Here is a 27,971-nt window from a genome sequence, read left to right as displayed (position 1 = left end):
GTGGACCCCGGAGGAGGACCACCTGCTCACCCAGCTCGTGCGGGAGATGCGCGTCGGCAGCCACATCCCCTACCGGAGAAGTGAGTCCGCCCGCACGCGCCCCCGCCGCTGGGCGCCCTGGCGCCCCCGGGCCCGAAGCCCCCCGCGTGTGGAGGCAGCTCGGTCCCCGCAGGCACGCGGGGTCGCGCAGTCCCGGTTGCCCACGCCGCCCCTCCGTCCCCAGTTGTCTACTACATGGAAGGGAGAGACTCCATGCAGCTCATCTATCGGTGGACCAAGAGCTTGGACCCCAACCTGAAGAAGGGGCTCTGGGCCCCGGAGGAGGATGCGGTGAGTCCGCCGCCGCGGAGGCCGAGGAGAGCCGTCCTCGGACCTTCCTTCCTCAGGGGACTGAGCGGAGGGTGCAGGGGTCACGGCTGCCCGCAGACGCATCGCTGGTTTGCCGTCCTTTCCTGCAGAAGTTGCTTCGAGCCGTCGCCAAGTACGGGGAGCAGGATTGGTTTAAAATCCGGGAGGAGGTGCCAGGTAGGAGCGATGCCCAGTGCCGAGATCGGTGAGTTGGACCGTGCTGGGTGAGGGGGGCCTCGCTGGGGCCGCTTCCGGGTGGGCCGGCGGGTGGGCTGCTGGTGGGGGGTGGGCGGGGGGGGGGTGGTGACCGGTAGGGAAGCAGGATGGCTGCTGTTTTTCCAAGCGTGAGGTGGCCCCTGGTCGGCAGTGCCTCTGAGCCCGTCGTCCAGGTTCCTCCGCCAGAGCCCTGACGGGCCAGGGCCCTGGAGGCGGCCTCAGCCGCCTCGTGTCAGCTCGGGTATCCTTATAACGTTTCATCAGAACGTAACCTGTGCGGCGTCCGGCGTCTTCACTCAAAGGGTCCCGTCCTGTGGGTTTTGGTGCATCGACTGAGCGGTGCGGCCCGTCACCCCCATCAACTTAGGACATTTGACCCCCCTACAAAGAAACCCTGTGTCCCAACAACAGCAAAACGGATGAGGACGGGGCCTCACGCAGACCTTTCTCCAGAGAGGAAACGGAAAGACGCTTGGCGTCACCGGTCATCGGTCGTGGGGGAGATAACAGGTCACGGCAGCAGCGAGAGACCACTTCACACGCGGCGGGACGATTGTCTTAGGACAGTTCTGGAAAAGAGGAGGTGCCGACACGCGTGTGGAGAAAGCACGGCCCTCGTGTGCCCGCGGAGCGCAGCGTGGTGCAGGCGCCGTGGAAGACAGCGGAGGGTCCTCGGGAAACGGAGCGAGTGCTTGTGTCGTCCTGAGAGCAGGGCCCCAAACGGGCACACGTACGCTCGTGTCCACAGCCACGCCGGTCACCGGCCACGGGGCGGAAACAGCCGATGTCTGGCGGGAAGAACAGGGAAGCCACGGGCGTGGTTCTAAAATCGGATGGACGCCACGATGTCATTCAGCTGTGAAACAAACGAAATCCAGGGGCGCCCGGCTGGCTGGGACGGTGCCACGTGGACTCTCCATCTTGGGGTCGTGAGTTTGAGCCCCCGTTGGGGGTGGAGATTACTTCACAAGATAAACACGCAGTTTTGACACGGCAGCGCGGATGACCTTGGAGACGGGAACGTGTGTGCGGAAGTACGCGTGCAGACGGACAGTCGCTGCTCCCGGTGCGCGCCCGGGAGCGGGGTTTTCAGTCACGCGGTGACTTTATCCTCGGCGGCGGCAGCCGTGGGGCCGCGGTGTCTGCACGCCCTCGCCGGCTCCTGTGCGTCTTCCGGATTGCAGGCGGCTCAGTGGGTGTGCCGTGGCATCTCGGGTGGTTTCACCTTGCATCTCCTGGACGGCCCGCGATGCGGGGCGTCCGCGTGCTAACCGGCTGTTTGCGGAACCTGTCTGCAGGAATATCCACTCCTGTCGTAAAGCTTGTTTATTTTGAGAGAGCGGGAAAGCCTGAGCGGGGGAGGGGCAGAGAGGGGGAGACAGAGAAGCCCAAGCAGGATCCATCCTGTCGGCGTGGAGCCCGATGCGGGACTGGAACCCACGAACTGTGAGGTCGTGACCTGAGCCGGTCAGACAGTCAACCAGCTGAGCGGCCCAGGCGCCCCTCATTGGCCCCTTCGAGAACTGGAGCTGTGTTTGTGGCGTTGGCCTGTTAGCGTTCTGGCCAGGGGTCCCTTAGCGGACACGACGCTCGCTTGGCAAATTCTCGCTGCCAGCGTGTGGGTTGTGTTGTCACTTTCTCCATGGCGTCCCGTGAGTCGCCTTGAAAGCTTTTACTTTTGATGACGCCCAGCGTCTTAGCTAGCCTAGGGGATGAGACCCGCTGACGGTCAGACGGAGCCTGCTACCTCTGGGTCAACGAGGCACCTTTCTTTTGCTAATTAGCTCTGCTCTGGGCAACTTCACCCGCAGCGACTGTATCCCTATTTACCTGTTTACCTAATTTGGTCCTTCCTTCCTGTGAAAGCAGCTTTCTGCTATTAAACTAAGTTGGGGGGCTTTTCCACCCTGGATACCTAATGTTGTTCACCTCACCTTGGACGTTTTCGCCCCGACAGCCCCTCTTCCTGTGCCTTTGTCCTACCCTGGGACCTTTGTCGCGCTTTGCCTAATCTCGTTTACCCAAACTTGGGTGCAAGCATCCCGTGGCTTTCTAGTTTCTCACGCCTTGTTAACCCATCCTGCAGGCTCAGGGAATCCCGAAGCTTATTCCCCCACAGTCTGGCTTACAGTTTTCGTTTCGTTTGTCACCGAGCTTCTGGTGCCGGGACAGTGCGGGACAGCGCGGGACAACGCGGGAGGGCGTTTTGGCGCCTGACGCTGCCTGTGTCCCTGCTGCTCTCAGGTACCTCAGAAGGCTGCACTTCGGCCTGAAGAAGGGGCGATGGAGCGCAAAAGAGGAGGAGAAGTTGCTGGAACTGATAGAAAAGTACGGCGTCGGTGAGTCCTTGGCCCGTTTGCTCCCCGGGTCTCTGCTGCCCCTGGGTCCTCAGCCGGCAGCGGCGGCTTTTCCTTCTCACAGACCGATGCACGGTCAGCGTCGAGTCGAGAGCGCCACGGGCACCAGGGGGAGAGCGGTGCCGCCGGCCGCGCGCCCCTGCCCCGTCCTCTCTGGGCCGGTTTCTAGGGCGGCTTTTGAAAGTTGCATCGTTCGACACGATGTAACCGTGTTGGCTGTTTTGCGCCGTTTTGTCGTCCGTGGCGAATGTTTTCTGCCTTTACGCGTCCCCGTGGCTTTCGACGACCGTGTCGTATGTCCCGAGTGACGACACACGAGTCTCCCAGCCTGCCATCCGCTGGCGGACAGCTGTCTCCCGTCTCTGCTGCGGCCGGAAAGAGCTGAGGGTTCAGTAGCCGCGTCCTCACTCCTGTTGGCAGCGTCTCCTTAGGAAAAGTCCCAGACGCGGTGGTGCTGAGTGCGGGTGCATGCCGAAACCTGACCTCCGTCCCGCAGGGTCACGCTGTCCGTGAAAGCAGGGCACCCGTGCCCTCCCACCAGCCCTGTCCGGAAGGAAAGAAGAGACGGTTTTAAATGTCGGGTTTGAAGCCTGAGCGTGGCGGACACGCGAGGGCCGTTTTTACATGAGCGTGGACGGCTTTTTCTCTCCGGGATGTGCATTCTCTAGAATTTTGTTAAAGGGCTGATTGTCCTTGGAGAACCGGACGCCCTGCGTGTCATTGAGCTGCTCACATGTGGGGCGCGGTGTGCAGGTGACCGGGAGACCCCGTGCTGACGGGATATGACGCAGGTCCTCTGTGGGAGACAGCGCGTCTCCTGGAAGGGCGCTTTTCAAGCCGGTAGACGCGTTGTCAAGCATCGCGTGAAACGGCTTCTGTGTCGTTTTGCCTCCGTAGGTCACTGGGCAAAGATAGCTTCGGAACTACCCCATCGGACGGGCTCCCAGTGTCTGAGCAAGTGGAAAATCATGGTCAGGGTAAGGCTCGTCCAAAAGTCGGTCCGAAGGCCGTATCGCTAGGGGAGCCGGCATCCCGCGGGGGGGGGGGGGGGTGCGTGGTGGCGGGGAGAGGAGGGACGTCTGGTTTCTGGCCCTGGCACTGTCTTCTTCCTGGAGCCCAAGGGCACGGAGACCCGGGCTGGTCGGCAGCCGCTGCCGCCTCAGAGCCGTGCGGGTGCCGTGCTCTCGGCGCACCGTGTCCAAGCCTGCTCGGGGTCTCTCGCCAAAGGGTTGGCCCGCGTGCCCGTTGTCCCCGGTCCGTGAGCCCCGGGTCGCCAAGGCCTCCAAGTAGCCCTTTCCCCCCAGAAGAAGCAGAGTCGGGGGAGGAGGCGGCGGCGGCGGCGGCCCCTTCGCAGCGTGCGCTGGAGCTCCAGCAGCGAGGACGGCAGCGATGGGGACAGCAGCAGCAGCAGCAGCAGCAGCAGGGACAGTGAGGGGTCGGAGCCAGAGGAAGCCCCAGAGGCCCGGGCGGGGGGCCAGGTGCTGCCCTCAGCACGGCACGCCGTGCCAGACATGGACCTGTGGGTGCCCGCCAGGCAGGGCACCGGCGGGCCGTGCGCGGGGGGCGCCTGGGGCCGGCCGGGACGCCCTGCTGCCTCCCCCAGCCCTCCCAGGGGCGCCAGCGGGGCGGAGGCTGGCCCAGCAGCTTGGCCCGCGGCCTCGGCTCCCGCACAGGAGGCAGGCCGGGCTCACGCCCCGTCGGGGACCCGCAGCTCCAGTGCGAGCGCCGTCGGCTGCCCAGGCTCAGCGGATGCTCCCCCCTCGGGCTCAGAGGCGCCGGCGGACGAGGTAGGCCACAGACCCCAGCGCACCCTGGATCGGATGCTCTCCTGCTTGGGGGTCACGAGGCTGGTGCTGGGCTTGCGTCCGCTGTGTTCCTGGGCGTTTGGGAGCAACACCCTGTCCTCGCTCAATAGAACGTTCGTTCCCAACCTGTTTCGGGGGGACTGTGTTCAGCCCAGCAGCCGTCTTTATCAAGACCACCAGCTGTCTCCATTTCCCTGCTGGTTTCCTTTAAAAGCCGTGCATGCGCTGTCGAGGGCGCTCCGTGGGGAGGCAGCAAGAAGGCGGGGTGCCCTCCCAGCTCTTGTCAGTCCAGAGGTCCCTGACGGGTCCCCTTGCCGGGTCACGTGCACACCTGCCCGGTCGACATCAGAGGTGTCAGGGCCCTGGCTGCGGGCGGAGTTGCGGTCAGGATCAAACAGGTCGGTCTGTGCTGGGAGAGGTCGGAGGCCACGCTCTGGCCCCTGAGGGACAGCAGGCAGGGCTCGCAGCAGCCCCCGTGCCGCGTGGTTTCCCTCCCGCGTCTGTAACCTCAGGCTGCTGCCCGTGGGATTGATGGGCATTTGGTGCCCTCGGCTCGGGGAGCTGGCTGCAGGGAGCGGGGACCCTGTCAGCGCTGGGTGCAGCCAAGCCGGGCAGGCGTGTCGGTGCCAGCCTCAGGGACCTGCCTGAGGCCGCCGCGCTTCAGGGCGTCCCACCACCCCGCCGTGGATCTGGGCCCCTGCAGGCCGTGAGCCAGGACCGCACGCGTCCAGCTCGCGTCGTCTTCTTGTCAGAGCGGGAGTCGTCTGCTCAGGCTGCCCCTGGAGACCGTGCTGCAGGTGCTGAGGACCAACACGGCCCACCGGTGCCGGACCCTGGTAGGGCTGGCCCACGGCCCCCGCTGCCCCTGCCCCTCGGTCTGGGCCCCCCGCCCCCTCGGTCTGGGCCCCCCGCGCCCTCGGTCTGGGCCCTCCGCCCCCTCGGTCTGGGCCCCCCGCGCCCTCGGTCTGGCCCCCCGCCCCCTCGGTCTGGGCCCCTCGGTCTGGGCCCCCCGCCCCCTCGGTCTGGGCCCCCCGCCCCCTCGGTCTGGGCCCCTCGGTCTGGGCCCCCCGCGCCCTCGGTCTGGCCCCCCGCGCCCTCGGTCTGGGCCCCCCGTCCCCTCGGTCTGGGCCCCCCGTCCCCTCGGTCTGGTCCCCCCGCCCCTCGGTCTGGCCCCCCGCGCCCTCGGTCTGGCCCCCCGCCCCCTCGGTCTGGGCCCCCGCGCCCTCGGTCTGGGTCCCCCGCCCCCTCAGTCTGGCCCCCCGCGCCCTCGGTCTGGGCCCCCCGCCCCCTCGGTCTGGCCCCCCGCGCCCTCGGTCTGGGCCCCCCCCCCCCCCCGGTCTGGGCCCCCCGCGCCCTCGGTCTGGGCCCCCCGCGCCCTCGGTCTGGGTCCCCCGCCCCCTCGGTCTGGCCCCCCGCGCCCTCGGTCTGGGCCCCCCGCGCCCTCGGTCTGGGTCCCCCGCCCCCTCGGTCTGGCCCCCCGTCCCCTCGGTCTGGGTCCCCCGCCCCCTCGGTCTGGGCCCCCCGCCCCCTCGGTCTGGGCCCCCCGTCCCCTCGGTCTGGGCCCCCCGCGCCCTCGGTCTGGGCCCCCCGTCCCCTCGGTCTGGGCCCCCCGTCCCCTCGGTCTGGGTCCCCCGCCCCCTCGGTCTGGGCCCCCCGTCCCCTCGGTCTGGGCCCCCCGCGCCCTCGGTCTGGGCCCCCCGTCCCCTCGGTCTGGGTCCCCCGCCCCCTCGGTCTGGGCCCCCCGCCCCCTCGGTCTGGGCCCCCCGCCCCCTCGGTCTGGGCCCCCTGCCCCTCCAGAACAGGAAAGGGCCGGGAACCCCAGGTGCCTTTCTTCCTCACACAGAAGGAGAAACTGAGGCAGCCAGGCCTGCTCGGCCCATCCGTGGGGGCCGGCCCCAGTGACCGCGCCGTAGCCGGGCCCTGCGTCCGGCAGCTGTGGCACAGGACGATCGGGAGCAGGCAGCGATGGCGGGGACACTCCCTGCAGAGGAGGCTCCTTGAGCGCCAGCTCCTGATGGCTGTGAGCCCGTGGGTGGGCGACATCGTCCTGCCCTGCACTCCCCGAAGGCCTGCCGCGGCCCACACCCGAGGTACTGCCCTGGGGCCCCTTCGAGAGCCTCCTGTGGGGTCCGGGGTTGCGGAGACACAGGGCAATGAGGCGTGACCCTGCTGGGGACGGTGCGTGGTGCACGGGAGGGGACCTACGTGCCCCCCTCGGAGGGCTGCTTGCGTTTTGTCTCTGACCTGATTGGCACCCAGGGCATGGTTTTGGAAGCGACCAGCCATTCAGGCCTTAGCAAGGGTCTCCTCAGACCTCAGAAGCTGGTCGTTCTCCAGGGGCGGGGGTGCTCGGCTCGGGAGGGCCAGTCAGGCTCGGCCCGCCCTCTGGTCCCCGCCCTTCCTTGTGGCTGAGAGCGGCGGCAGAGGGACGTGGGGTCCTGGGGGGCCTCAAGGAGAGGGGCCTCAGTAGCCAGAGCCACTTTGTCTCCTCAGCCGATGGCATCAGGAAGCAGCTTCAGGACGCCCACCTGGCCAGCACCCCGGTGTTCACCCTCTTTATCCAGGTGAGCCCCTCGCATAGAGCTTTCTTACTTCGTGCTCTGTTTTCATCGGGCAAAGTTGTGAAGTTTGTGGACTTGCTTCTTAAAGTCCGGCTTCCTGAACTTGACCCTTGGAAAGGGTTTTTCGTGGCCTGCAGCTTTCAGCAGGCACGTCAACGTGGAAGAGGCAGCCACGATACAGTGCCGCCCCACCCCCAGGAAGGGACGGAGGTGCTGGGAGCCCCAGGGTGTAAATGGAGGCTCGAGGAGCAGAGACCTGGACGTGGCGGGAGCACGGCACTGAGGCAGCCGGGGCGCCTGGGCCCGAGTGAGGGGGTCGCAGCCTCGTGGGGCCGTGCCCGGCTCTGGAGCTGCCCTACGTTCGTCACGGGCACCCTTGTCATCTCGGTTCTCGGTGAGGAAAGGAGACGGGCTCTTGTCACATGTATGTCACGCACGTGTCCTGCGTGTCCCTCAGCTGTTCCAGATTGACACTGCTGGCTGCATGGAGGTCGTTCGAGAGAGGAAGGCCCAGCCCCCTGCCCTGCTGCAGACTGGCACCCGGGACCCAGTGCCTGGGCTCCTACCGGTGAGAAGTAGGGGTGAGCGCTGGACGTGGGCTCAGCTGGCTTTTGCCACCCGTCCCTCCCCTCTGTGAGGCGGCAGGGCTGGTGCCCGGGGGATGGGCAGCACTCGTCCAGCCAGGGAGTAGGTGACACCGGTCCTTCCCAGGACGGAAGGCCTTCCCGGGTGGCCTAGAGGCTGGGCCAGCGCCTGGGAGCAGCCTTGCTGGCCCTTGGCCCCCTCGCTCAGGGGTCTCTCCTAGAAGGTGTCTGCCCACCTGCCCGGAGCCCTGGGGGGACTTTGCTTCAAGTCCGGCCGGTGGGGGGCGGGGGGGGGCGGGGCAGAGCCAGACCCGGCACCCAGGCCTGCCTGCTTCCCCTGCACAATGTGCTCCCTTCGCCACACCGCCCCACTCCTGCAAGGGGGTCTCCGAGCCCTTTGGCATATGTTGCTCTGGGCATTGCCCTGCTGGGGTAGGATGCCAGGCGTGGGGTCCGTCCGGGAGCGGTCGTGTCCCTGAGCCCAGTCACAACTGGAGGGAGTGACAGAATGACCAGATCAGCCCTGTGGTGCTCCGTCGCAGCCCTGGAACCCTTCTGCCCGGATGGCCAGGCTCCTGTCTCTCCCTCAAACCCCGACGTGATGAACTCACCCAAGGTGCCCCGGGGACTTCTCTGAGGTGCTCGCCTTTCTTTTTCAGATGCCTTCAAGTACCCGGAACGCTACAGGTACCGTCTGTCTCTGCCCCTGTCTTGCCATTGTGTCCGGTGGGAAAGGGGCCAACCTGTCGTAGGCGTTGAACTTCGGGCTCTGAGCAGCACAGCTGTGGCTCCGTTGACGGGGCTTGTCTGAACGCCACGGCAGGGACGAGAGCGTGGCTGGCGGGAGGCGGCAGAGACAGCCCCTGGGCTCCTACCCCCCCCGCCCCCAGTGCACCAGCCACCCTGGGGCTTCCCCAGTGCAGACCCAGGAGGTGTGGGGGCTCCTCCAGCCCCGGGCATCCGGCAGGGACCTCTGCTGCTGGCCGCTACCCGTCTCCCCACGCCAGCAGCACCGCGCGAAGGTCCGGTGTCCTGGGAGACCGCGAGAGGCGGGCAGGGGCGCCTGACGGTCCTTGTTTTGGGGACAAGGCACGGTGCTGTCCCGTACTTGACGGGCTGCCCCGCACCTAGCACCCCGGCCACGGCAGGAGCTCGGACGCCACGGCTCCTGCCCCACACTGCCGGCAGCAGCCTGCCCTCCGCGAGGGCCCTCCTGACGGGAGGCCCGTTTTGCCCCGCGTGCATGGCGCTCGTCAGCACACGTGTTCTGTCTGCCCGCAGGCCACAGCTTCCGGAGCGTGCCAGCCCGAGAAGCCGCGAAGCAGAGCGCCAGCCTCAAAGGGAGCAGGGGGCTGCAGCCCTGCCACGCCGAGTCCGGTCCGCAGGCGCCCCCACCGGCTCCGTGTGGTCCCCGGCCCAAGCCCAAGACTGTCTCCGAGCTGCTCCGGGAGAAGCGGCTGCGGGAGGCCCGGGCCAGGAAGGCCGCCCCGGGCGCTGTGGTCCTCCCACCCCAGCTGCTGCTCTCCTCCCCACTGATTCTCCAGCCCCGTCTCCCGGTGGCCCCCCACGGCCCCTCGGCTTCGGGCCTGGCTGTCACGGCCTCGGTGCTCTCCCGGCCTAGCGCCCCTGCCGCGACAGAGCCGTGCATTTCCGGTTCTCGGGCCTCAGCCGAGGACGGAAGGCCCTCCACCCTGCCAGTCTTGGCCGGCGCCCTGGCCTCCACAGAGGCTGCCCCCGCTGCCTCCGTGGTGCCGGTTCTGGGCCCCAGCCAGGTCCCCGTGAACTGCCATCGAGGTGGCCCGGGACAGTCTCAGGCCCCTGCCACCGCCCAGAAGCAGGGCTTGCCAGAGGCACCACCCTTTCTCCCTGCAGTCCCCAGCCCCTCTCAGCTGCCCGTCCAGCCCATCTGCCCGACGCCAGCTGTGGGCACACACGAGAGGGGGCCACAGGTGGTGGCCAGCACCCCTCTGCCTGTCACCTGGGTGCTCACAGCCCAGGGGCTACTCCCCGTGCCCACCGTGGTGGGCCTTCCTGGGCCAGTAGGGACCTCTGACTCCAAGGGACTGTCAGCGGCTCTGTCGTCCTCCCTGCCTGGGACACAGATAGGCCGGGGTCCCGGGCTCCCCGGGCCGACCCACCCCTGGCAGCCCCCCACCAGCCGGGACACAGACTCAGACCCTCCCTCCAAGACAGACCCGCCGGGCCTTCCGATGCCCCACCAGTCTCAAGGTTCCGTGGAGGTGGACAGAGACGGGGCCCACGGCCCGGCGGGGGGCTCCTTCCCTGGAGAGGCCCAAGTGGCCGGGGACACAGCCGTGTCTGGGGCACCCTCCCAAGCCACGCTCCTGGCTGACCACCCTGAAGCAAAGTCCCCCAGGCCCAGCCAGCCGCCTCTTCGAGGAGGCACCGGCCCTGGGAGTGGCCCAGGAGGGACAGCAGGGTCCGCCTTGAGACCAGAGAGACTCGGGGAGCCTCTGGGCCGGGAGAGGCCACCCCCACCCCGGCCTGGGCCTGAGAGGGGTGCCCTGGACTTGGACCTCGTGTCTCAGGAGGGTGAGGCGGTCGTGCGGGAATGGCTGAGGGGACGGCGTGGGGTGAGCGTGCCCCCGCTGGGGGGAGGGCTGCCTTACCAGCCCCCCGCCCTGTGCAGCCTGCGGGCCCTGTCTGCACTCTTGCTCCAGAAGGCGGCCTTGGAGCGCAGAGCCGCCTCCCTCGTGCCGGGGGGCGCCGGAGCCCTGCACACCTCGCTGGGACAGGTACGGAGGTGGCTCCGGGACAGCCCGGCCTACCTGCTGCTCAAGGCGCGGTTCCTGGCGGCCTTCACCCTCCCCGCGCTCCTGGCCACCCTGTCCCCCGACGGCGTTCCCACCACCCTGTCCGTAGCCACGAGGGCTGACCCCGAGAGCGAGGACGACCTGGGCCTGGAGGAGTCGGAGCTCACTGATGGTTGCTCCACGAGCGGTCCTCGGGCAGGGCCGGCGGCCGCCACCCCCATTCAGGTAGGTGGCCGTGGGCACGTAGCACCCACCCCGCCTCCCCGTGGCCGCTGTGGGTGCCCAGCCCACCCGGAACAGCGTGGGCAGGAGTGGGTGGGAGCCGTGGCCGACTGGTTGCTGAGGAGGAAGCTGGCTCTGGGCTCCGTCTGTGCGGACGTGGCCTCCCTTGAGGCCAGTGTGGAAAACGGGAGGGGAAGGAACCTCTCCACTCACGAAACCCCTCGGCCACCCCTGGGGCCGCTGGCCTGGCCACACAGCCCTGCAGGAGGGCTGAGCAGACGGGCTCAGGCTCCACGCACCGCGCACACCCACACGCGGACTCCTGCTGGCGGCCCTGCACGTCCGGGACCCCGAGGTCCTTCTCGCGGTCTGCTCTGGCGGCCTCGGCCTCAGAAGAGTCTTCCGAGCTGTGGAGGCAAAACCCCTTTTCCCGTTGCCTGACAAGAAGCCCGGTCTAAACACGCAGAGAGGTGTCTCCGCATCTTCTGTGGCAGAGCAGGAGAGCCGGGCCGCCTCGTTTGGTGCCGGATCAGGAAGATTGTGGGGTCTCTGCAGGTCGCGGGCCTCCCCAGCTGGAGCTCGCCTTTGCGCCGTCCAGACAGCGGGAGGCAGGGCTTGTGACTGGGGGCCGTGCGGGGAAGGACTCCTCGTCCCCCCGTCCTGCTTGCCGGCTCTCCAGGGCCGCTGCCGTGACACAGGGCTGGCTCTGTGGCATCGCTGGGAGGTTGGAGACCCCAAGGGGTGCGGGGTGGGAAGCCAGAGCCCCCGTGTGGCCCCTGCACATGGCCATGTCCCCAGGCCTAGCCGGTAGTGTCTCACCATCTGCAGGGACCGGTCTGGGGAGCTGCCTGTCCCTGGCGTCCAGGGTGTCAGGACCCAGCTTCTGCCCTGGCATACCCCTTGCTGCTGTCGCTTTCCTTGCCTGTCCTGGCTGGGGGTCACTCTTGTCCCCATCTGCCTGGGTTTTGTTTCAGGGAGCCCCAGACCCTGGGGAGAGCTCTGCCTCTTCCTGCCTAGACAGTTCTGACGACCTGGACGTGCTCAGAACCCGGCACTCCTGGCATGCCCGGAAGAGGAGGAGGCTGGTGTGAGCGGCAGGGTAAGCGCGTGGGGGTGGGGTGGGGTATGGGTAGCCCTGCACCCTGGAAGAGACAGGCCTTCCCCACGGTTCTGCTCTGGGCGGGTGGGAGCCGACGGCTCTCCAAAGGCAGGAAGGCTGGCCCTTAGGAGCTCACCTCCAAGTGTGACGATGTTAGGTGAGGTTGGGGGGGTGGGTGTGTTCAGGCATCTGGCGGCAGACCCAGGGTCGTAGAGGCCTTCTTGGGAGGGGGCCATCTAATTCCCCTCCCCTGGCGATACCCCTCTCCCACTGGGTTCCACATGCTGGGCTCTGGTGCTTCCTTCTTGCCAGCCCACGTGTGCCTCAGGGCCTTTGCACTGCTCTCCTTTCTGTGTGTAAGCTTTGTTGCCTTCCTCCAATAGCGTCTGTTTAGTGGAGATGCCCTCCCTGCCTGTTGTCCTGGTGTCCCCACATACACGTGTCTTGATGGCACAGTCTGCTACATCTGACGTGGCCTATGCACGTATTTGCATAGCCTTACGAGCCCGTAAGGCTAGTAATGTGGTTTTTGCGGGTGGGTCCCGGGTGCCCGGACGGCAGGTACCAAGTAGGCCCTCAGCACGGCTTAGTTGGGTTCGTGATGTGAACGCGTGATAAGGGGGAGGATGTCCGGGCCAGCAGATCCCCAGAGGTAGGAGCCAGCTCCTCTGAGCACAGTGGGGGCTGTGCCCTGAGGTTCTGGGTCCTGGGGCAGGGCCGTCGGGTGCACAGAGGGGGTGCTGGCGGGGGCTGTCCCAGCCGAGGCCCACCCAGGCTCCAGGGCCTGCCCGCAGCATGCACCCCCACCCCCACCCCCACCCCCACCCCAGGGGACCGCAGGTGGGCGGCCAGGCCTCGCTCTGCCGTGCCCTCAAGGGAGGCGGTGCTGTCACCTCCCCGTCCTACAGTGCCATCCCCGGGGTCTGGCTGCGGTCAGGGCATCCCCCCGATCAGGGCATTTTTGTGTTCCAGGAGGTGGGAGCCGTGCCGGACCCTGGTGAGCCCACCTGCCTGGAGAGCCCACCGCTGACCCTACGGCAGCCAGAAGCAGCTGGAGGCTGGGGAAGGCTCTGCCAGCCGTGACCGTGAGGCCCCCGGGGGCTTGGCTGGTCCTGAAGCACAGATCGGGACGTTTGAAGGAATAAAGTGAATGGCCTATTTTTTTATTAAAAACCAGCCCCGGGCTCTTGTGGTCTTGCCCCGAGACTGGGCGTTATGCGGAAGGACGGGGCCTCCCCTGGCCGTGTGCGGAGCCGGCCGGCTGGGCCTGGGGTCTGAGGAGCCCTCGGTGTGTGTGTCGGGGTGGGGGGTGGGGACTGCCATTTCCATGAGATGCCGATTGTGGCCATCGGGCAAGGGGCCTGCCACGAGCTCCCAGGCGGCTGCTGGCCCTGGTGCCGCCACAGGTCCTGATGTGGACCTGCTTCTCTGCCAGGTGGGTGCCCAGGAGCAGCGGCAGCCCGGCTGCCCGCAGGTCACGCAGCGCCCCGGCCCAGCGCCCCCTTCCTCCCAGGTGGCCGCTTCCTGGCAGGAGTCTAGGCCCCGGCACCGTCCCCATCTCTGAAGGACACTCAGCTTCTCCGGGGGCTCTGTTCCCCTCACACGTTGTGTCCCATGTCGTCCGCGCGCACACCTCCCCCCGGGGCGTCCCTGGTGCCCTGCCGGCGGCTGTCCCCCCGCGGGGCTCTGTGTGGCTGCTTTCAGTGTTTGGTTTGTGCCCAGTGCTGTCTCAGCTGATTTCTACTTCTCCTTGGGACTTCTTTGACCTGTGGACTGTCTAGAGGTTTCTTACTCAATTTTCACATACTTAGGGATTTTCCAGTTAGCTTTTTGTTACTGACGTCTAACTTAACTCTGATACGGAGAACGTGACACTTTTATTACTTAATTCTCACAAACCCCCGCCGTACAGGAAACGCCTTCCTCAGCCTCGTGTTACAAAGTAGGGGAACGGGACCCATTCCCCCGGGACCCTAGGGCGGGCTGCTCCTGGAGGCCTCCCAGAGACCTGCAAGGAGAGGCCAGCTGCCTCGGTGCCCCACCCGCACCCCGCTCAGCGGCGTTGACTTGTGCCCGGACCCCTGAGGCTCGAGACAGGACAGGCAGGGAGCAGGTCGGGCGAGAGGCAGCTGCCTGGAGGAGGTGGGGCGGGAGCGCTGGTCAGGACCTGCCTTGCCCGTCCCGCCTCTCCTTAGCTGTTGCCTCAACCCGGCAGCCGGCATGTCGGTTCAACCAGTACGGCTGCACCGGTGAGGCGTTGGCCTGGGGGTTCCCGGCACAGCTGAGGGGTGGAGGCCACCGGCCCGGGCTCTGCTGGCTGGTCAACACCCCTTCGGACACCGGTTTGTGGGGTCATGGGGCATGGCCTCGGGGTCCCAGAAGCCTGCCGTCAGTGCCACGTGTCGTGGCAGAAGTTGTGGAGTGGGAACACCCAGGAGGGGACTAGCTATAGCGCGGGCTGGCGGCCGTGCGGGGCAGGCAAGGCCCCCGCTTTGGACACCATGCTTCGGCCCTCCGGTGACCGAGGCGCGTGCTGGCCCAGCACCCGGCTGAAATCCCAGGAGTCGGGCCCAGTGCCCTCGGGTCTCCACCTGCACCTGGCCAGCCGCCCACGCTGGTTTCCAGCCGGCCCCTTCTGGAGAAGCCTCTGGAAGCTTGCATCCAGGCTAGATCAGCCCAGCTGGCGAACCGGCCTCCTCCAGCCTCGAGAGGGCCCTTGCCCACGCTTGGGTTTAGTGGTGCCAGGGCTGGGCCTCAGGCCCCAGCGGGACTTCCACTTCCCTGCGCCCCGCCTCCCGGGCCCTGCCAGGCAGGCGAATCAGAAGGCAGCCCCAGAGACCGGCTCCCTCGGGGAGGACCTGCTCGGGCTCCGCGGAGCTAACCAGCACGGCAGGAAGTGCGCGGCTTTCCTCCCGGGCTGCCGACGGCACCTCCTCCTGTCCGTCCGATCAGGGTGGCCCGGGCTGGCCAGCGTCCCACTGCACGGGTGCCCCTCAAGGACCCTGAGGTAGGTGGGTCTGCCCCCCCTTTCTGGAGGAGGCCGGGAAGATGCCCGGCTCTGCTCAGGGTTCCTGGGGCAGGGAGCAGGGTCCTGGGACAAGGACCCCAGAAGGGCACCAAGTGCCCTGTCCCCCTTCACAGCCGCCCAGAACCTGTTTGCTCATCACGGGGGGGGGCTCGCAGCAGGGGTCCAGGTGTGGCACCCATGGATTTTAGGCAGGAAAGGCAGGGAGCGCTCAATGTCACAAGGGCCATCCCAAGTCGCCGTCTGTTGCTGGCTGGATAGGGTGACTGAGGGCCACGGGAAATCAGAGAAGCTCCTCCAAAGACCCTGCCTGTTGCCACCTGCGTCTGGGGGCGGGATTCCCACACTGGCTGAGGGCTGCCTGGCGGCAGGTCAGGGCCTCTCTGAACCCACCACCCACCCAGAGGAGAGCACGACCACACCGCCGCCCCTGGTGTGGCCCAGGCCCGAAGGGAGTGGTTCCCGCCTGCCAACGGAAGGGAGCAGCGGTGGACGGTCCCAATGTGGATGGCCCCCTTGTCAGGCATGGCCAGGAGCGGGCCTCCGCCTCAGAGAGAGGAGCCCACAGGTGGCAGGTGCCCGGGACCTGGGAGCCTGCAGAGCGTGCCAGAGTGGCCTTGGGGCTGGCCCCTCTCCCGTGGGCGGTCCACACTCACCCTTCCCGTGCCCGCTGTTGCATCACCAGCCGGCCACCGGAAGGAGAGGAGGCGGTGGGGCTAGGCCTGAGCGGGCGCCACGTCTGGGAAGGAGGAAGTCCCGCACAGCACGGCCTGGCCCCGGCGCCTCCCTCCCCACACCTGCCAGAGAGGCCCTGCCCGTGGGCGGGGGTCACAGAGGCCAGAGCAGGGCATGGGGGTTGTGGGCCACCACCAGCCCCCAGAGCACCTCCACATCTCCCCCCACGATCGTCAGCACACTGTGGACAGAAAGCCCAGGAGCCGGTGGGGTGGGGGGTGGCAGCCGGGCCCAGGGGAGGCCGGGAGCACCGCCCTGGGTGAGCTAGCATCCCGGACACGCCCTCCAGACAGCCCTCCAGAGCGCAGCCGAGCCACCGCCATGTCGGACTACGAGAACGAGGACGAGTGTTGGAGCGCCCTGGAGAGCTTCCGCGTGAAGCTCATCTCCGTCATCGACCCCTCGCGCATCACGCCCTACCTGCGGCAGTGCAAGGTGCTGAACCCCGATGACGAGGAGCAGGTGCTCAGTGACCCCAACCTGGTCATCCGCAAGCGGAAAGTGGGTCAGTGCCGCCTCAGCCGGGAGCGCGCCCCTCCCCCGCGCCCCCCCCCCCCCCCCCCCAGCCCCACGGCCCGTCTGCGGGGGCTGTGGCACTTGCGGGCGAGCCCTGCCGAGCTGGGCCGGGTGGGCGGCAGGCGGGCCCCGATGGGACCCGGCCCACGGCAGCTCAGCGCCCAGGGCACGTGCTTTCAGGCGTGCTCCTGGACATCCTGCAGCGGACCGGCCACAAGGGCTACGTGGCCTTCCTCGAGAGCCTGGAGCTCTACTACCCGCAGCTGTACAAGAAGGTCACCGGCAAGGAGCCCACCCGCGTCTTCTCCATGATTATCGGTGAGGCCTGGGGCCCTCGCCGACAGGCCCGATGGCTCGTCTCCCGAGGGATGAACTGGGGACAAAAGGAAGCGTGAGGGGCACACGGGAGCGCCGGCATCGGGGCTCTGTGCCGCTGCTTCTCACTCTGGTGGAGGAAAGACAGACCCGTGCTGACCCTGCCCGAGCCCAGCGCCTGCCTGCCTGGGGGCGAGTCAGGATCTCAGCCTGCTTCCTCGACGGGGAACACCAGCGCCTTGGGGTGGTGTGCGTCCCCGGAGGGGGCGGGTGGGGGGGGGCTGGTCCTCAAGCCCCGGGGCCAGGTTGCGGTGCGGCGGGGGACCAGGCGGGCCCTCTGATGCAGCTGTCCGCAGACGCATCCGGGGAGTCGGGCCTGACGCAGCTGCTGATGAGCGAGGTGCTGAAGCTGCAGAGGAAGGCTCAGGACCTGACGCAGCTGCTGAGCTCCAAGGACGACCTCATCAAGGAGCTGCGGGTGAAGGACAGCCTGCTGCGCAAGCACCAGGAGCGCGTGCAGCGGCTCAAGGAGGAGCTGGAGGCGGGCAGCCGCGAGCTCAAGCGCTGCAAGGACGAGAACTACGAGCTGGCCATGCGCCTGGCCCGCCAGAGCGAGGAGAAGGGCGCCGCGCTCATGCGGACCCGCGACCTGCAGCTGGAGGTGCCCGGGCTCCCCGCGGCTGCGGAGCTGCGGGGCTGGGGGGGGAGGGGTGCCGGGCACGGTGCGGCCGGAGGGCTGACAGGGTCTCCCGCAGATCGAGCGGCTCAAGCACAGCCTCATGAAGGCGGAGGACGACTGCAGGGTGGAGCGCAGACACACGCTGAAGCTCCGCCACGCCATGGAGCAGCGGCCCAGCCAGGAGCTGCTGTGGGAGCTGCAGCAGGAGAAGGCCTTGCTGCAGGCGCGCGTGCAGGAGCTGGAGGCCGCCGCGCAGGTGTGGGCGGGGCAGGCGCGGGACTGGAGGCCAATGCGCGGGCGTGGGCGGGGCAGGCGCGGGACTGGAGGCCAATGCGCGGGCGTGGGCGGGGCAGGCGCGGGACTGGAGGCCAATGCGCGGGCGTGGGCGGGGCAGGCGGGGGACGGGAGGCCAACGCGCGGGCGTGGGCGGGGCAGGCGCGGGACTGGAGGCCAATGCGCGGGCGTGGGCGGGGCAGGCGCGGGACTGGAGGCCAATGCGCGGGCGTGGGCGGGGCAGGCGCGGGACTGGAGGCCAATGCGCGGGCGTGGGCGGGGCAGGCGCGGGACTGGAGGCCAATGCGCGGGCGTGGGCGGGGCAGGCGCGGGACTGGAGGCCAATGCGCGGGCGTGGGCGGGGGCAGGGCGGACCCGGGCGGGCGCGGCGCGGGAAACTGAGGCCCAATGCGCGGGCGTGGGCGGGGCAGGCGCGGGACTGGAGGCCAATGCGCGGGCGTGGGCGGGGCAGGCGCGGGACTGGAGGCCAATGCGCGGGCGTGGGCGGGGCAGGCGCGGGACTGGAGGCCAATGCGCGGGCGTGGGCGGGGCAGGCGCGGGACTGGGGGCCCCCCTGCGGGTGTGGGTGAGACATACGCGGGACTAGGGGGCCCCGGGTGGGGGTGGCATGCGCGGGACTGGGGGCCCCTTGCGGGTGGGGGGTGCAAGCAGGAGCTGGGAGCCCCGGGTGGGGGGTGCCTGGCAGGACGCCGGTGCCGTGCGGAGAGTAGGGCCCCCCTGAAGTCCGGCCGCTTCCCTGCCGCTCTCTCCCCTTCGCCGCCCGCAGGAGGGAACGCCGGACAAGAGCAGCCCGTACATCCAGGTGCTGGAGGCGGACTGGAGGCAGGCGCTGCGGGAGCACCAGGAGAAAGCCGACACCATCCTGTCCCTGCGCAAGGATCTGCGACAGGGCGAGGCTCTGCGCGCCCGGGTACACAGCTGGGACCGGCTGGGTGGGCAGGGGGGCTGCCCCGTGCGCACTCAGCTGCACAGCCCCCCAACCTCACTCCTTCCCTGGGACGGAGGCGCGGGGGCCTGGCCTCCTCTTCCCACACTGCCCCAGGCCAGTCTGGAAGCTGAGGGCCGGCAGGGACCCAGCTGGGCCTGACCAGGGGCCGGGCAGGGGCGGCGGCGGCGGCGGGGGCGGGCGCGGGCGGTGGGGGCTAGCGGCTGGCTCCCGTAGTGCCTGGAGGAGAAGGAGGTGTTCGAGCTGCAGTGTCTGGCCCTACGGAAGGACTGCGAGATGTACAAGGACCGCATCGCGGCCGTCCTGCAGCAGATGGAAGAGGTCGCCTCCGAGAGGGACCAGGTAGGTGCCGCCTCCCACCTGCCAGGACGCCTGCGGGCGAGGGCGCGGCAGGGGTCGCTCCCTGGTCGTGTGGCCTCCAGGGCAGGAGGTTTTAGGGGAGGGCAGTTGTCAGAGTGCTTTTTCTTCCTTTTTATTAAGTTTAGTTACTTATTTTGAGAGAGCACGAGTGGGGGAGGGACAGACAGAGAGAGAGAGAGAGTCCCAAGCAGGCTCCACGCTGTCAGCACAGAGCCCCCTGTGGGGCTTGAACCCACGAACTGTGAGATCACGACCTGAGCCAAAATCAAGAGGTGGATGCTTAACCGACTGAGCCCCCCAGACGCCCCGATATCAGAGTGCTTTTAAATAACAAAACCAACATGTGGTTTTGAGAGACGTGAGTGATAGCGAGGTGACCCCCTTCCCCCACCGCCACCCCCGCCTGTTGCCGGGAACCCCATACCCCACAGCGGGTTGTACTTTCAGATTTTGTTTGGTGTGCATAAAGTTTCGTTTTTGTGTTAACAAAAACGCGAACTATTGTAATTGGCAACTAGTTTTTTAAATTAAAAAACCGTGGACACCTTGGCTGGCCGCGCTCCTGGGAACAGGAGCTGTGCAAGTCCGTCTGGGGCTGCGTCCACTCACTGCTTCCCACCACCTTCCCATCACGTCACCTGGGTCTTTTCTAATCAGCTACACTCAGTGCCCCGGTGACATTCTGGAGGGTAACCGGCCGCCTCTATTGGGAGCCCCTAACTGTGCAGTTACACGTCTGAAGACGTTTCCCACAGAGAGGACGGTAACGCGGAGAGAGCTCGGTGCCCCGGTGCTGGACACAGTGGGAAGCGGGGCGGCCCAGCTCACAGCCGGGGCTGCTGGAGCAGGGCTCAGGAGGGGACAGCTCGTAGCCACCAGAGACAGGCCGTCAGCCAGGGACACTAGGGCCAGGCAGCCGAGGGGAGTGGGTAGGGTTGTCTCAGGTTGGTCCTAAGTGGGAAGCAGGCACAGAAATGGCAGTTCTCGGTGACCCATCAAGTCCTGGCTGTTGGGGGCCGACCGTTCCAGGGGACGTGGTTTAGCTTCCTGGATTGTTGGTACGGACAGAAGACCGGTTGTGACTCCCATAGGGCCCGCCCCCGCGCCGGACTGGTCACCGTGGGCGTCGGGCAGGCTGCTGGCTGCTGCTGCGGGTGGGTCAGAGCTGTGTCCTCAGGTGCGGTCCGGCTGTCCCGCGTTTGTACGTGCGGCACGTCCCCCCGGAGGGACGGGCGCGATACAGCACGTTAACACAGCCGCTAACACCCACGTTCCGGACATCAAGCCACGCCAACCCAGTGAAAGCCGTGCAAGGGGCGGAAGCGTGTGCTGGATGCGCGCACGGGGAGGAGTCTCGGGGGGCACGGGGGTCGGCAGGGACTGCTCTGAGACGAGGCTGCAGGTTTCAGCTTCACCTTTCCTGAGCCCTCCGCTTCCCTTCATGAGCCCCTATTACCTGCGCCAGCCAGCCCTCAAGCGCCACCCTAGGCCGGCCGAGAGGCGGGGGCGGGACTGGGGCCTCCAGGCACCCGGCCTCGCCATCCCCGCGCCTGCCCCCTGCCATCCCCGCAGGCCATCGCCACGCGGGAGGAGCTGCACACACAGCACTCTCGGAGCCTGCAGGAGAAGGACGCGCTGCGAAAGCAGGTCCGCGAGCTGGCCGAGAAGGCCGACGAGTTGCAGCTACAGCTGTTCCAGTGCGAGGGCCAGCGGCTGGCCCTGGAGGGCAGGCTCAAGCGGCAGCAGCTGGAGACGCTCGTCCTGGTGGGTCTCCTGGGGGCTGGGGACCTGCGTAGCGCCCGCTGGGCAGAGCTGCAGCCACCGTAGGACAGCGGGCAGTGGCCCTCAGGAGCAAGTGTGTCTCCAGAGACCCCAGGCCCACAGGAAGGGCCGCCGGACAGCCCTCGCCCTGGCCCGGATACTACTTCTCTGCCGGTGATCGGGGCGCATCCCCGGCCTTCCCGAGCCCCCTCTGTCCTCTGCAAAGGGCCCTCCTCCTGGTGGGGTACAGGGTGTGGCACAGCTCAGGTTCTGGAAGGCCATTCTGGGTGGCACGAGGGGGAGGGAGAGATGTTCTGGGCAGGGGCCCGAGCCAGTCGTGGCCTGGAGAGGAGGACCTCCCTGGAGCACAGCGGCTGGCCTGGGGCCCCTCACCGCGCCCCACGCTACCCCATGCCTGGGGGTGACTGCGTTTCCCCACGTCCTGCTGATGGCCTCCTCCTCTGTGACCACAGAGCTCTGACCTGGAGGACAGCTCACCCAGGAACTCCCAGGACGTGAGTGTGAACCTCAGGGTAGGCTCTGGGCCACAGCCTCTGCCAGACCACAGTCCCCCGTGGGAGCTGGGCCAGCCGCTCTTCTCCCAGGCGTTAGGAGGGCAGAGAGGCCTTCCTGCCCGGTTGCCAAAGAGCAGCACAGCAGGGGAGGTGGGCAGGGGAGGTGGGTCTCGGGAGGGTGGCCACCTAACTGGATGCCTGTCTCTCCCTGGAAGCTCTCGCTACCCCCGGACCTGGAGGCCACCCGGCTGTCAGACAAAGGTGAGGAGGGGAGCGGCCTCTCACGGACGGGTCTGGCCAAGGCCTACTTGTCGCCCTGACTTGGCACCAACCCTGACCCTGGGCGCGAACGGCCCCATCCACTGATCCTTCACAACCTGACCTTACGGTTGGGGACGTTGAGGCTCAGAGGCACGAGAAATCCTCCAGGCTCCCCAGCGAGCAGCCAAGAGCCCGTGTGCAGGGCCCATGCCCCATCTCCAATGTTGAGAGCGCGTCCCTCCATCGGAGCCCACTCTGGGTCCGGAAAGCGGAGTGTGGCCTTCTGCTCTCCCCCGGCGTCTTCCTGGGTAGGGGGCAGGGCAAGTCCAGTGTAGGAGATGCAAACAGCGGGGAAGGTGGGCCATCTCGGGGCCAGGCACAGGGGCAGCAGGGAGACGGCCTGGAGGAGTGAGGAGGGCTCAAGGGGTTCTCTCTGAACGTGGCTGTCAGAGGGGAGGTGGGGAGGGGCCGCCTCAGGGGTGGTGCGGGAGGCCAGACAGACGTCCTCAGCATCGGGCCTCACCACCGGCCTCCAAAGAAGGCAAAAGGAGGAGCAGCCCCTGCAGAAGTGAGGGAGCTGGGAAGCCTGCTGCTGCCCGGGGACCTGAGCTACAGGCCACGGAGCCAGTCCCAAATGGGGGCAGGCGGTCAGGACCCAGCAGACACTGAGTGTTAGGGGGAGGTCTGGGAGCCCCAACCCAGGGGTGGCATGGCCCCTCGAAAGAGTCAGGACGGGCTTCAGGGTCAGAGGCCTGGCCTTCACAGGGTCTGGCCTCTTCCCCTGTGATGTTGCTGAGACTGGATGTCCAGTCTCCCATCACGGCCCGTTAGGGGAGCCAGCCCATCAGAGCACCTTCTGTTCGAGGGTCCTGAGCCCCGGGCCCGTGCAGGCCCTGACAAATTCTGAGGGGATCTGGCAGCCTGGAACGTTCTGTTCCCAACTGGTGCAGTGCCCCGGCCCCAACCCGGAGGAGCAGGGTTGGATGCTGGGGCACTGTTTGGTGGGCTTCCAGCAGCCTCTGCCTGCCTAGAGGGAGTCAGGAGTGGGGAGTGACATCTCTGAGCCCCAATCCCCTCATCTACACAATGGGAGACCTCTAGGGGTCCGAGTGAGGACCCAGGAGATGATGCAGGACTGGCCCAGAAGCAGCGAGGGTGGGCAGGTGGCCGGGTGTTGACTATGCTAAGCGTGGTCCCAGCTGCTGGGTAGGACCCACAGGCCTAACTCTCCATTCCAGGTGGCCCCGCCAACAGGGACGGCCCACAGCAGCCCCCTGAGGCTCTGCAGGAGGAACCGCTTCCACCGATCCCCAACGTAAGGCTTCCTGGGGGGGCAGGGGTCCCTGCAGCCCTAGGATGCCCCCGACACAGGCTTCCGTGTGACGGAGCCCAGGGAGGGTGACTGTTCAACCTGGATGCCCGGGGGTGGTTGCAAGGGTCTCTGCCCAGTGTGGTCTTGGGGTGCGCGGTTGGAAACAGGAAGCCTAGTCCTCCCTTCCCGGAGGAAGCAGCCTTGGTCGGGCCAGGGCGTGGCAGCCGCGGGAAGCCTGTCTCCTGTGCGGCTCTGGGTGGGAGCAGGCGGCCCCGCGCGCTGTCGTAGAAGGGACGCCGGCTTGGAGCCCGCGCCAGGCTGGCTCTGTGTCCCAGGGGCGGGGGGGGGGGGGTCCCCTGGGAGCCTGAGCCGCTCTGCTCCCCCAGAACGCCGGCCTGAGCGGCGGCGAGCCCCCGGAGAAGGAGCGGCGGCGCCTCAAGGAGAGCTTCGAGAACTACCGCAGGTGCGCCGCGCGGGCGGTGGGCGGCCCCAGGCGGGCTTCGGGAGAGCCGGCCGGCCGAGGAGGGGCGCTGCGGCCTTGCTGACACCCGCCCGCCCCTGCAGGAAGCGCGCCCTCAGAAAGCTGCAGCACGGCTCGAGGCAGGGGGAAGCGGACTGGGAGAACACCACGGGCAGCGACAACACCGACACGGAGGGCTCCTAGCCAGCCCGGCATGCGAGGAGGACGGGGCGCCGAGCCCGAGGGGCGCAGGCACGCCGGCGCCCACGCACCGTGATTTGCACAGGCGTGCTCTGTCTGTGCGACGCAGATGCGTGCAGCAGTGTCAGAAATGCAGTTTCACAAATAAAGGATTACCGTCCCAGCACCGCCGCCTCTGGTGGCTTCGCTCCCGCGTGTACCTCCCAGCCGCGCGTGCACCTCCCGCCTCCAGGGGGCAGTAGAGCACAGCCTGCCCGTCGGCGGACGGAAGCCGGAAAGGGCCGCTTCCGCCCCGTGCCCGCTTCCAAGATGGCGGCTGCGCGGCCTCAGCGAGGCGGGACGAGGCGGGGCAAGGCGGGAGACCGGGGTCGGAGGGCGGGATGCTGCGGGCCGCGCTGGGCCGCGTTGGGCCACTGCTAAGCCGCACGCGGCCCCGGGGGCCCGGCCTGAGGTGGCTGTGGGGACGCGGGGCAGGCCCAGGGGCCGCGGGGAGAAGGCGGGCCGGGGTCTGGGGCTGGCGGCGCTTGAGCTCGGCTCCGGGGCCCGGGTCCGCGCACTACCAGCTTGTCTACACTTGCAAGGTGAGCGCGCAACGGGTGCAAGGCTGGGTCTGCATCTGGTGCTGCCTGGCGCGGCGGGATAGAGGTGCCCTGTGCCCGCGGCACGACAGCATGAAGGGGCAGGGCTATCGGGGGGGGGGGGGGGGGGGGGGGGCGGGTTCTTTCCTGGAGAGAGGTGAGGCTACATTCGGCGGCGGGCCTTTCCAGGAGAGGGGTGGGCCTGCGCGGAGGGGTGGAGTTATTTCCCAGGGGCGGGGCCTTTCCGGGATCGGGGTGGGCTGTCTCAGAAAGCGCCGGCCCTTCCGGAGAGGGCAGGCCCTGCCCAGGGATGGAGTTCATCCTCAGAGGGGGCGGGGTCTTCCTTGAGGGGCGGGACCGAGTACTTGGACTCACCTGGGCTGCGGGTCTCCCCCAGGTCTGTGGGACTCGGTCCTCCAAGCGCATCTCCAAGCTGGCCTATCACCAGGGCGTGGTCATCGTGACCTGCCCCGGCTGCCAGAATCACCACATCATCGCCGACAACCTGCGCTGGTTCTCGGACCTGGATGGGAAGAGGTGAGGCTGCCTGGACAGGGGTGGGGGGACAGAGGCCTGTGTGCCAGGGCTGGCCTGGTGGGTCAGGAGCCGCGCCTCACCTTTCCCTGGGGCGCCCTTCCAGTCCACTTCCCCAGCCTTGTCAATGCAGGAGGAGCCGTTAAGTTTAAGTTTCAGGTGAACAAGGAACTTCGGCATAAGTAAGTCCCCAGGAGAGACTTGTTTTTCTTTGCTAAACTTTTCCACCCTAGACCAGCCCACTTTGGTCCTGCTTCACTGCCTGACCTCTGCCCTCACCGGTGTGGCCTTTGGGGTCTGCAAGACCCAGTTACGTGTCAGGGCTCTGGGCCCCCGCTAAAGTGCGGGGTCAGACTAGGCGACTTTTGCAGCCGTGACTCCCTTTCATTCTGTGGCTCCTTCCTTCCCCTGCAAAGTTTTGTGCAGTGCCCGCTCCCGAGCAGGGTCCTAGCTCCTCTTCTGCCAGTGCTGGCTGGTCGGTCACACCAGACCTGGGGCGTGTGTGAGGCGGTGTGGACCCCTCCTGTGGAGAGCAGTGGGGGGCAGTGGCCAGGATCCTCCTGGCCGGGGGCCCCGGGCACTTCAGTTCGGCTTCTGAGCAAGTGTCCGTCCTACTTGTGAACGGGATGGTAACAGCACCTTCCTCTGGGGGCTCTGGAGGTCCCTCAGGTCAGCACGCAGGGCCCTTGATGGCACACCAGTGTGGGGACCCACATTCCTGGCTCGAGCCCGGCCTTGGGGTTCCCCTGAAGGACCAAGGTACGGGATGGGCTCTGGGCCTGGAGTGTCACGGTGCCTCCTCGTCTCTCAGGAATATCGAAGAAATCCTGGCGGCCAGAGGGGAGAAGGTGTGTCGAGTGGCTGGCGATGGGGCCCTAGAGCTGGTTTTAGAGGCTGCAGGGGACCCCAAATCCACCTCTGCTCCAGAAGCGAGTGAGGACCAGGATCCCACTCACCCTGGCAAGACGGAGCCTAGCTGACCCTGCCTCTGCCTTCAAGAAGATGCTTCAGCCCTGGGCCCTTCCGGACCTGCCTGTTTTCTGTCAATAAACAAACATCACTCGGACACGATGGGCCCTGGGGCCTTCTTGTTGTCCCTGGTTCCAGAGTCCGAAATGACTCCCAGGAGCCCCGCCAGGTACTGCTGGCCAGGGCCTTCTGCAGCAGCAAGACCCTGGCCCTCCCCTGTCCCCCGCACAGAGGACTCGGCTTCCAGCTGCGTCCGTGTGGGAAGCGGCCGGATGGGGAGCCTGAGCCCCTCCGGGGCGTGGCCGGGTGGCCCTGGGCAGGTCCCTTTGCCCCTCCGAACCTCTGCCTTCCCAGCAGAAGATGAAGACGCTAACGGTGATGCCCTGTCAGGTGAAAGGACAGGAAGACAAGATTTGGGACAGGCGTGGGGTGGCTCAGACTCGCGGCTCCGGCCTTGCTGGGTCTGGGGGAGGCCTAGAAGGGATGGCTGATCAGCCACTGGTCTTCCTGGGGAGGGTCAGCACCCCCCACCCCCACCCCCCGTGGGTCCTGTCCCTCTGGCCAGACACAGGGCGGCTCTCCAGACCTTCCTTCCTCCCGTGCTACCTGCCGTCCCCCGACACCTGGACAGCGCTCGGGAGCCAGCACCGACCTCAGCCCTGACCCTTGGCTGCCCGCCAAACGAAGTCAGCAAATCAGGCCGGTCGCTGTGGCCACAGCTGAGCCGGGTGGCCGTGGGGGCGAGGGGTTGGGAGTGTCGGCTGCTGTCTGACGGGCGGGATCGAAGCGTGTTTATTTCCAGAAGCGTGACCTTCACCACTAATCACCAGCCGCAGTCTCGCAGATCCTGGCAGGATCCGGGCTCCTGACTCTGCGCCCCCATCAGCGCCGGGAGCTTTGTCATTGTTCTGCGGGGCGTTGACAGTTTGTGCTTTGACTCGATTACCCCCTGTCTTTCCCCTGGCAGACAACCGTCTATTATTCCCCCTCAGTGCCTCCTGTGCCGTTTGTGGAGACTGCCGGCCTGGGTGCTCAGCCAGCCCCCGGGCAGGGGAGGGGGGCTGCTCCCCGACGCGGGCACAGGAGGCAGGGCTGGGCCTGGGCCTAGCCGCTCACTGTCCCCAGAGGGTTGAGACCAAAGTTCAGCGGCGGGAGGGGGGGTGGCGGGCAGGGAGCCTGCTGGACTGACAGTGCAGAGCCGGGCACAGGAGGGCGGCCCAGGCCAGTCCCTCCCTTCACAGATGGGGAAACTGAGACCTGTGGTCTGGAGATAGGTATAGACCATACGTTCCACCTCCTGTATTCTAAGGCTTGATGGCTGGGCCCTGCCGACCCTGGGGGCACTGCCCCTCCCAGGGTTAGTGCCTGGAGATGGGAAAAGACTCGCCCCTGAGTGCACCCCATGGCCAGGTACCAGCCAACCAGGGGCGGCCCCCACTCCCAGAGCCACTCAAGCTTCCTGCGCTGTCGCTTCCTGTGGAAACCACAGCCCTTGGAGCCTTTAGTATGTAAGCCACTGAGAGACAGCATGGCACCCCGAGCTATTGGACCGCAGAGCCTGGTCAGGGCACCGGGGTTCCCGGAGCACCAGAACTACTGGTTCAAGGGGCTCTAGTGACAGCTCCCCGGGGCCCCTGCAGGTGCAGATCCTGATGGCACCCTGCAGCTCCGACCAGCTTTTGCCCTCCCGGTGCCCCCTCGCCCTCAAGGGTCTCCTGACCCCCCACTCCTGCCCCCGCTGTCAGGCCTCCTGTGGTCACGTGGGGTCCCCATGCCGAGCGGGTCACTGGGAGTTTGGTGAGCGAGGCCTCTCCCGAACCCAGCACCTCTCCGCCTGGGGACACAGCGCCTTATGACAGCCGTTGGGTGGGGGGTGTCACCCCCAAGCCAGCTCCTCGGTTGCACCCCCACAGACCGCGGCCCGGCACGCATCCGCCGGCGGTGCCTGGGGTCCCGGGCGCCCCACACCTCCCTTGCTCTGTGGCCCCAGCAGGTCCTGGGTGGGTGAGCCGCAGCCCTGCATCGGTGGGGACTCAGGACTGGAAAGGTGCCTGCGCTTCGTGTGACGTGGTCCACTTAGGACCGAGACGGCCCCTCCTAGAGCAGAGGACGGCGGGGTCAACCTGTCGCCAAGTGGCTGGCCACCACTGGCTGGTCACGCCGCTGTAGGCTTGCTTCCCCAGGTAAGGTCGGCCACCTGGGGCCTCCCAAAGGACCAGCGTCCCCGCACCCTTAGCACTAACCCTGACGCGACAGCATTCACTTGGCAGACTTTATTTTTTTGGGAAAAACAAAAAACCATGTACCTCTTGGGTTGGAAAGGACCCACTGACAACAGGGCAAACACGTGTGAGCAATAAATATGCTTGTACATTCAAGTATGTGGGGGCCCGAGGGGGGCCCGTGTTCTGGCATCTGACCCCCCCCCACCCCGGGCTCCCACCCACACCTTTCAGAGCATCAGAGCCCAGGGCCCCCAGGCCGTACTGCGGGGTGGGGGTCCGGCCGCCTCCCCTGCCAGGAGGGCCTCTGAGAAAGATGGAG

General features: G+C 67.4%; 3 protein-coding genes across 4 annotated transcripts; all 3 read left to right on the top strand.

The window, feature by feature from the left end:
- The first annotated feature begins 6 nt into the window (after positions 1-6).
- Positions 7-13,142, top strand: SNAPC4 (small nuclear RNA activating complex polypeptide 4). The gene is made up of 14 exons (XM_030292674.1): positions 7-80; positions 224-330; positions 459-553; positions 2,809-2,903; positions 3,819-3,898; positions 4,226-4,708; positions 5,479-5,562; positions 6,570-6,816; positions 7,220-7,290; positions 7,745-7,855; positions 8,531-8,558; positions 9,153-10,870; positions 11,842-11,966; positions 12,939-13,142. Exons 1-13 carry the CDS (start codon positions 47-49, stop codon positions 11,956-11,958), a joined length of 3,270 nt encoding a protein of 1,089 aa, XP_030148534.1. The 5' UTR covers positions 7-46; the 3' UTR covers positions 11,959-11,966; positions 12,939-13,142.
- A 1,675-nt stretch (positions 13,143-14,817) lies between these two features.
- On the top strand, positions 14,818-23,512 carry CARD9 (caspase recruitment domain family member 9). 2 transcript variants are annotated; one of them, XM_030292675.2, is made up of 13 exons: positions 14,818-14,973; positions 16,016-16,231; positions 16,423-16,560; positions 16,914-17,218; positions 17,313-17,492; positions 18,297-18,440; positions 18,693-18,818; positions 20,409-20,600; positions 21,071-21,130; positions 21,328-21,373; positions 22,612-22,688; positions 23,072-23,148; positions 23,250-23,512. In XM_030292675.2, exons 2-13 carry the CDS (start codon positions 16,048-16,050, stop codon positions 23,347-23,349), a joined length of 1,629 nt encoding a protein of 542 aa, XP_030148535.1. In that variant the 5' UTR covers positions 14,818-14,973; positions 16,016-16,047; the 3' UTR covers positions 23,350-23,512. The 2 variants fall into 2 exon arrangements, with proteins under 2 accessions (XP_030148535.1, XP_030148536.1); XM_030292676.2 differs by having other exon boundaries at positions 14,820-14,973; positions 21,071-21,112.
- A 103-nt stretch (positions 23,513-23,615) lies between these two features.
- DNLZ (DNL-type zinc finger) lies at positions 23,616-25,529 on the top strand. Its single transcript, XM_032595492.1, has 3 exons — positions 23,616-23,927; positions 24,322-24,461; positions 25,270-25,529. Exons 1-3 carry the CDS (start codon positions 23,727-23,729, stop codon positions 25,436-25,438), a joined length of 510 nt encoding a protein of 169 aa, XP_032451383.1. The 5' UTR covers positions 23,616-23,726; the 3' UTR covers positions 25,439-25,529.
- The last annotated feature ends 2,442 nt before the right edge of the window (positions 25,530-27,971 follow it).

The sequence above is a fragment of the Lynx canadensis genome, chromosome D4 (genome assembly GCF_007474595.2).
Source record: "Lynx canadensis isolate LIC74 chromosome D4, mLynCan4.pri.v2, whole genome shotgun sequence".
Taxonomy (NCBI): domain Eukaryota; kingdom Metazoa; phylum Chordata; class Mammalia; order Carnivora; family Felidae; genus Lynx; species Lynx canadensis.
The sequence above is the reverse complement of the archived record's forward strand: the minus strand, read 5'-3'. Positions and strand labels throughout refer to the sequence as shown.

Bases quoted from the DNA above. Each gene is read 5' to 3' on its own strand.
- SNAPC4 (XM_030292674.1), top strand. From the start codon at position 47: ATGCGCGTCGGCAGCCACATCCCCTACCGGAGAA. The intron at 554-2,808 runs GTGAGTTGGACC...TGCTGCTCTCAG, and splicing joins GATGCCCAGTGCCGAGATCG to GTACCTCAGAAGGCTGCACT. The intron at 6,817-7,219 runs GTACTGCCCTGG...TTGTCTCCTCAG, and splicing joins TGCCGCGGCCCACACCCGAG to CCGATGGCATCAGGAAGCAG.
- CARD9 (XM_030292675.2), top strand. From the start codon at position 16,048: ATGTCGGACTACGAGAACGAGGACGAGTGTTGGAGCGCCCTGGAGAGC. The intron at 17,493-18,296 runs GTGTGGGCGGGG...CGCCGCCCGCAG, and splicing joins AGCTGGAGGCCGCCGCGCAG to GAGGGAACGCCGGACAAGAG. The intron at 20,601-21,070 runs GTGGGTCTCCTG...CTGTGACCACAG, and splicing joins AGCTGGAGACGCTCGTCCTG to AGCTCTGACCTGGAGGACAG.
- DNLZ (XM_032595492.1), top strand. From the start codon at position 23,727: ATGCTGCGGGCCGCGCTGGGCCGCGTTGGGCCACTGCTAAGCCGCACG. The intron at 23,928-24,321 runs GTGAGCGCGCAA...GGTCTCCCCCAG, and splicing joins AGCTTGTCTACACTTGCAAG to GTCTGTGGGACTCGGTCCTC. The intron at 24,462-25,269 runs GTGAGGCTGCCT...CTCGTCTCTCAG, and splicing joins TCGGACCTGGATGGGAAGAG to GAATATCGAAGAAATCCTGG.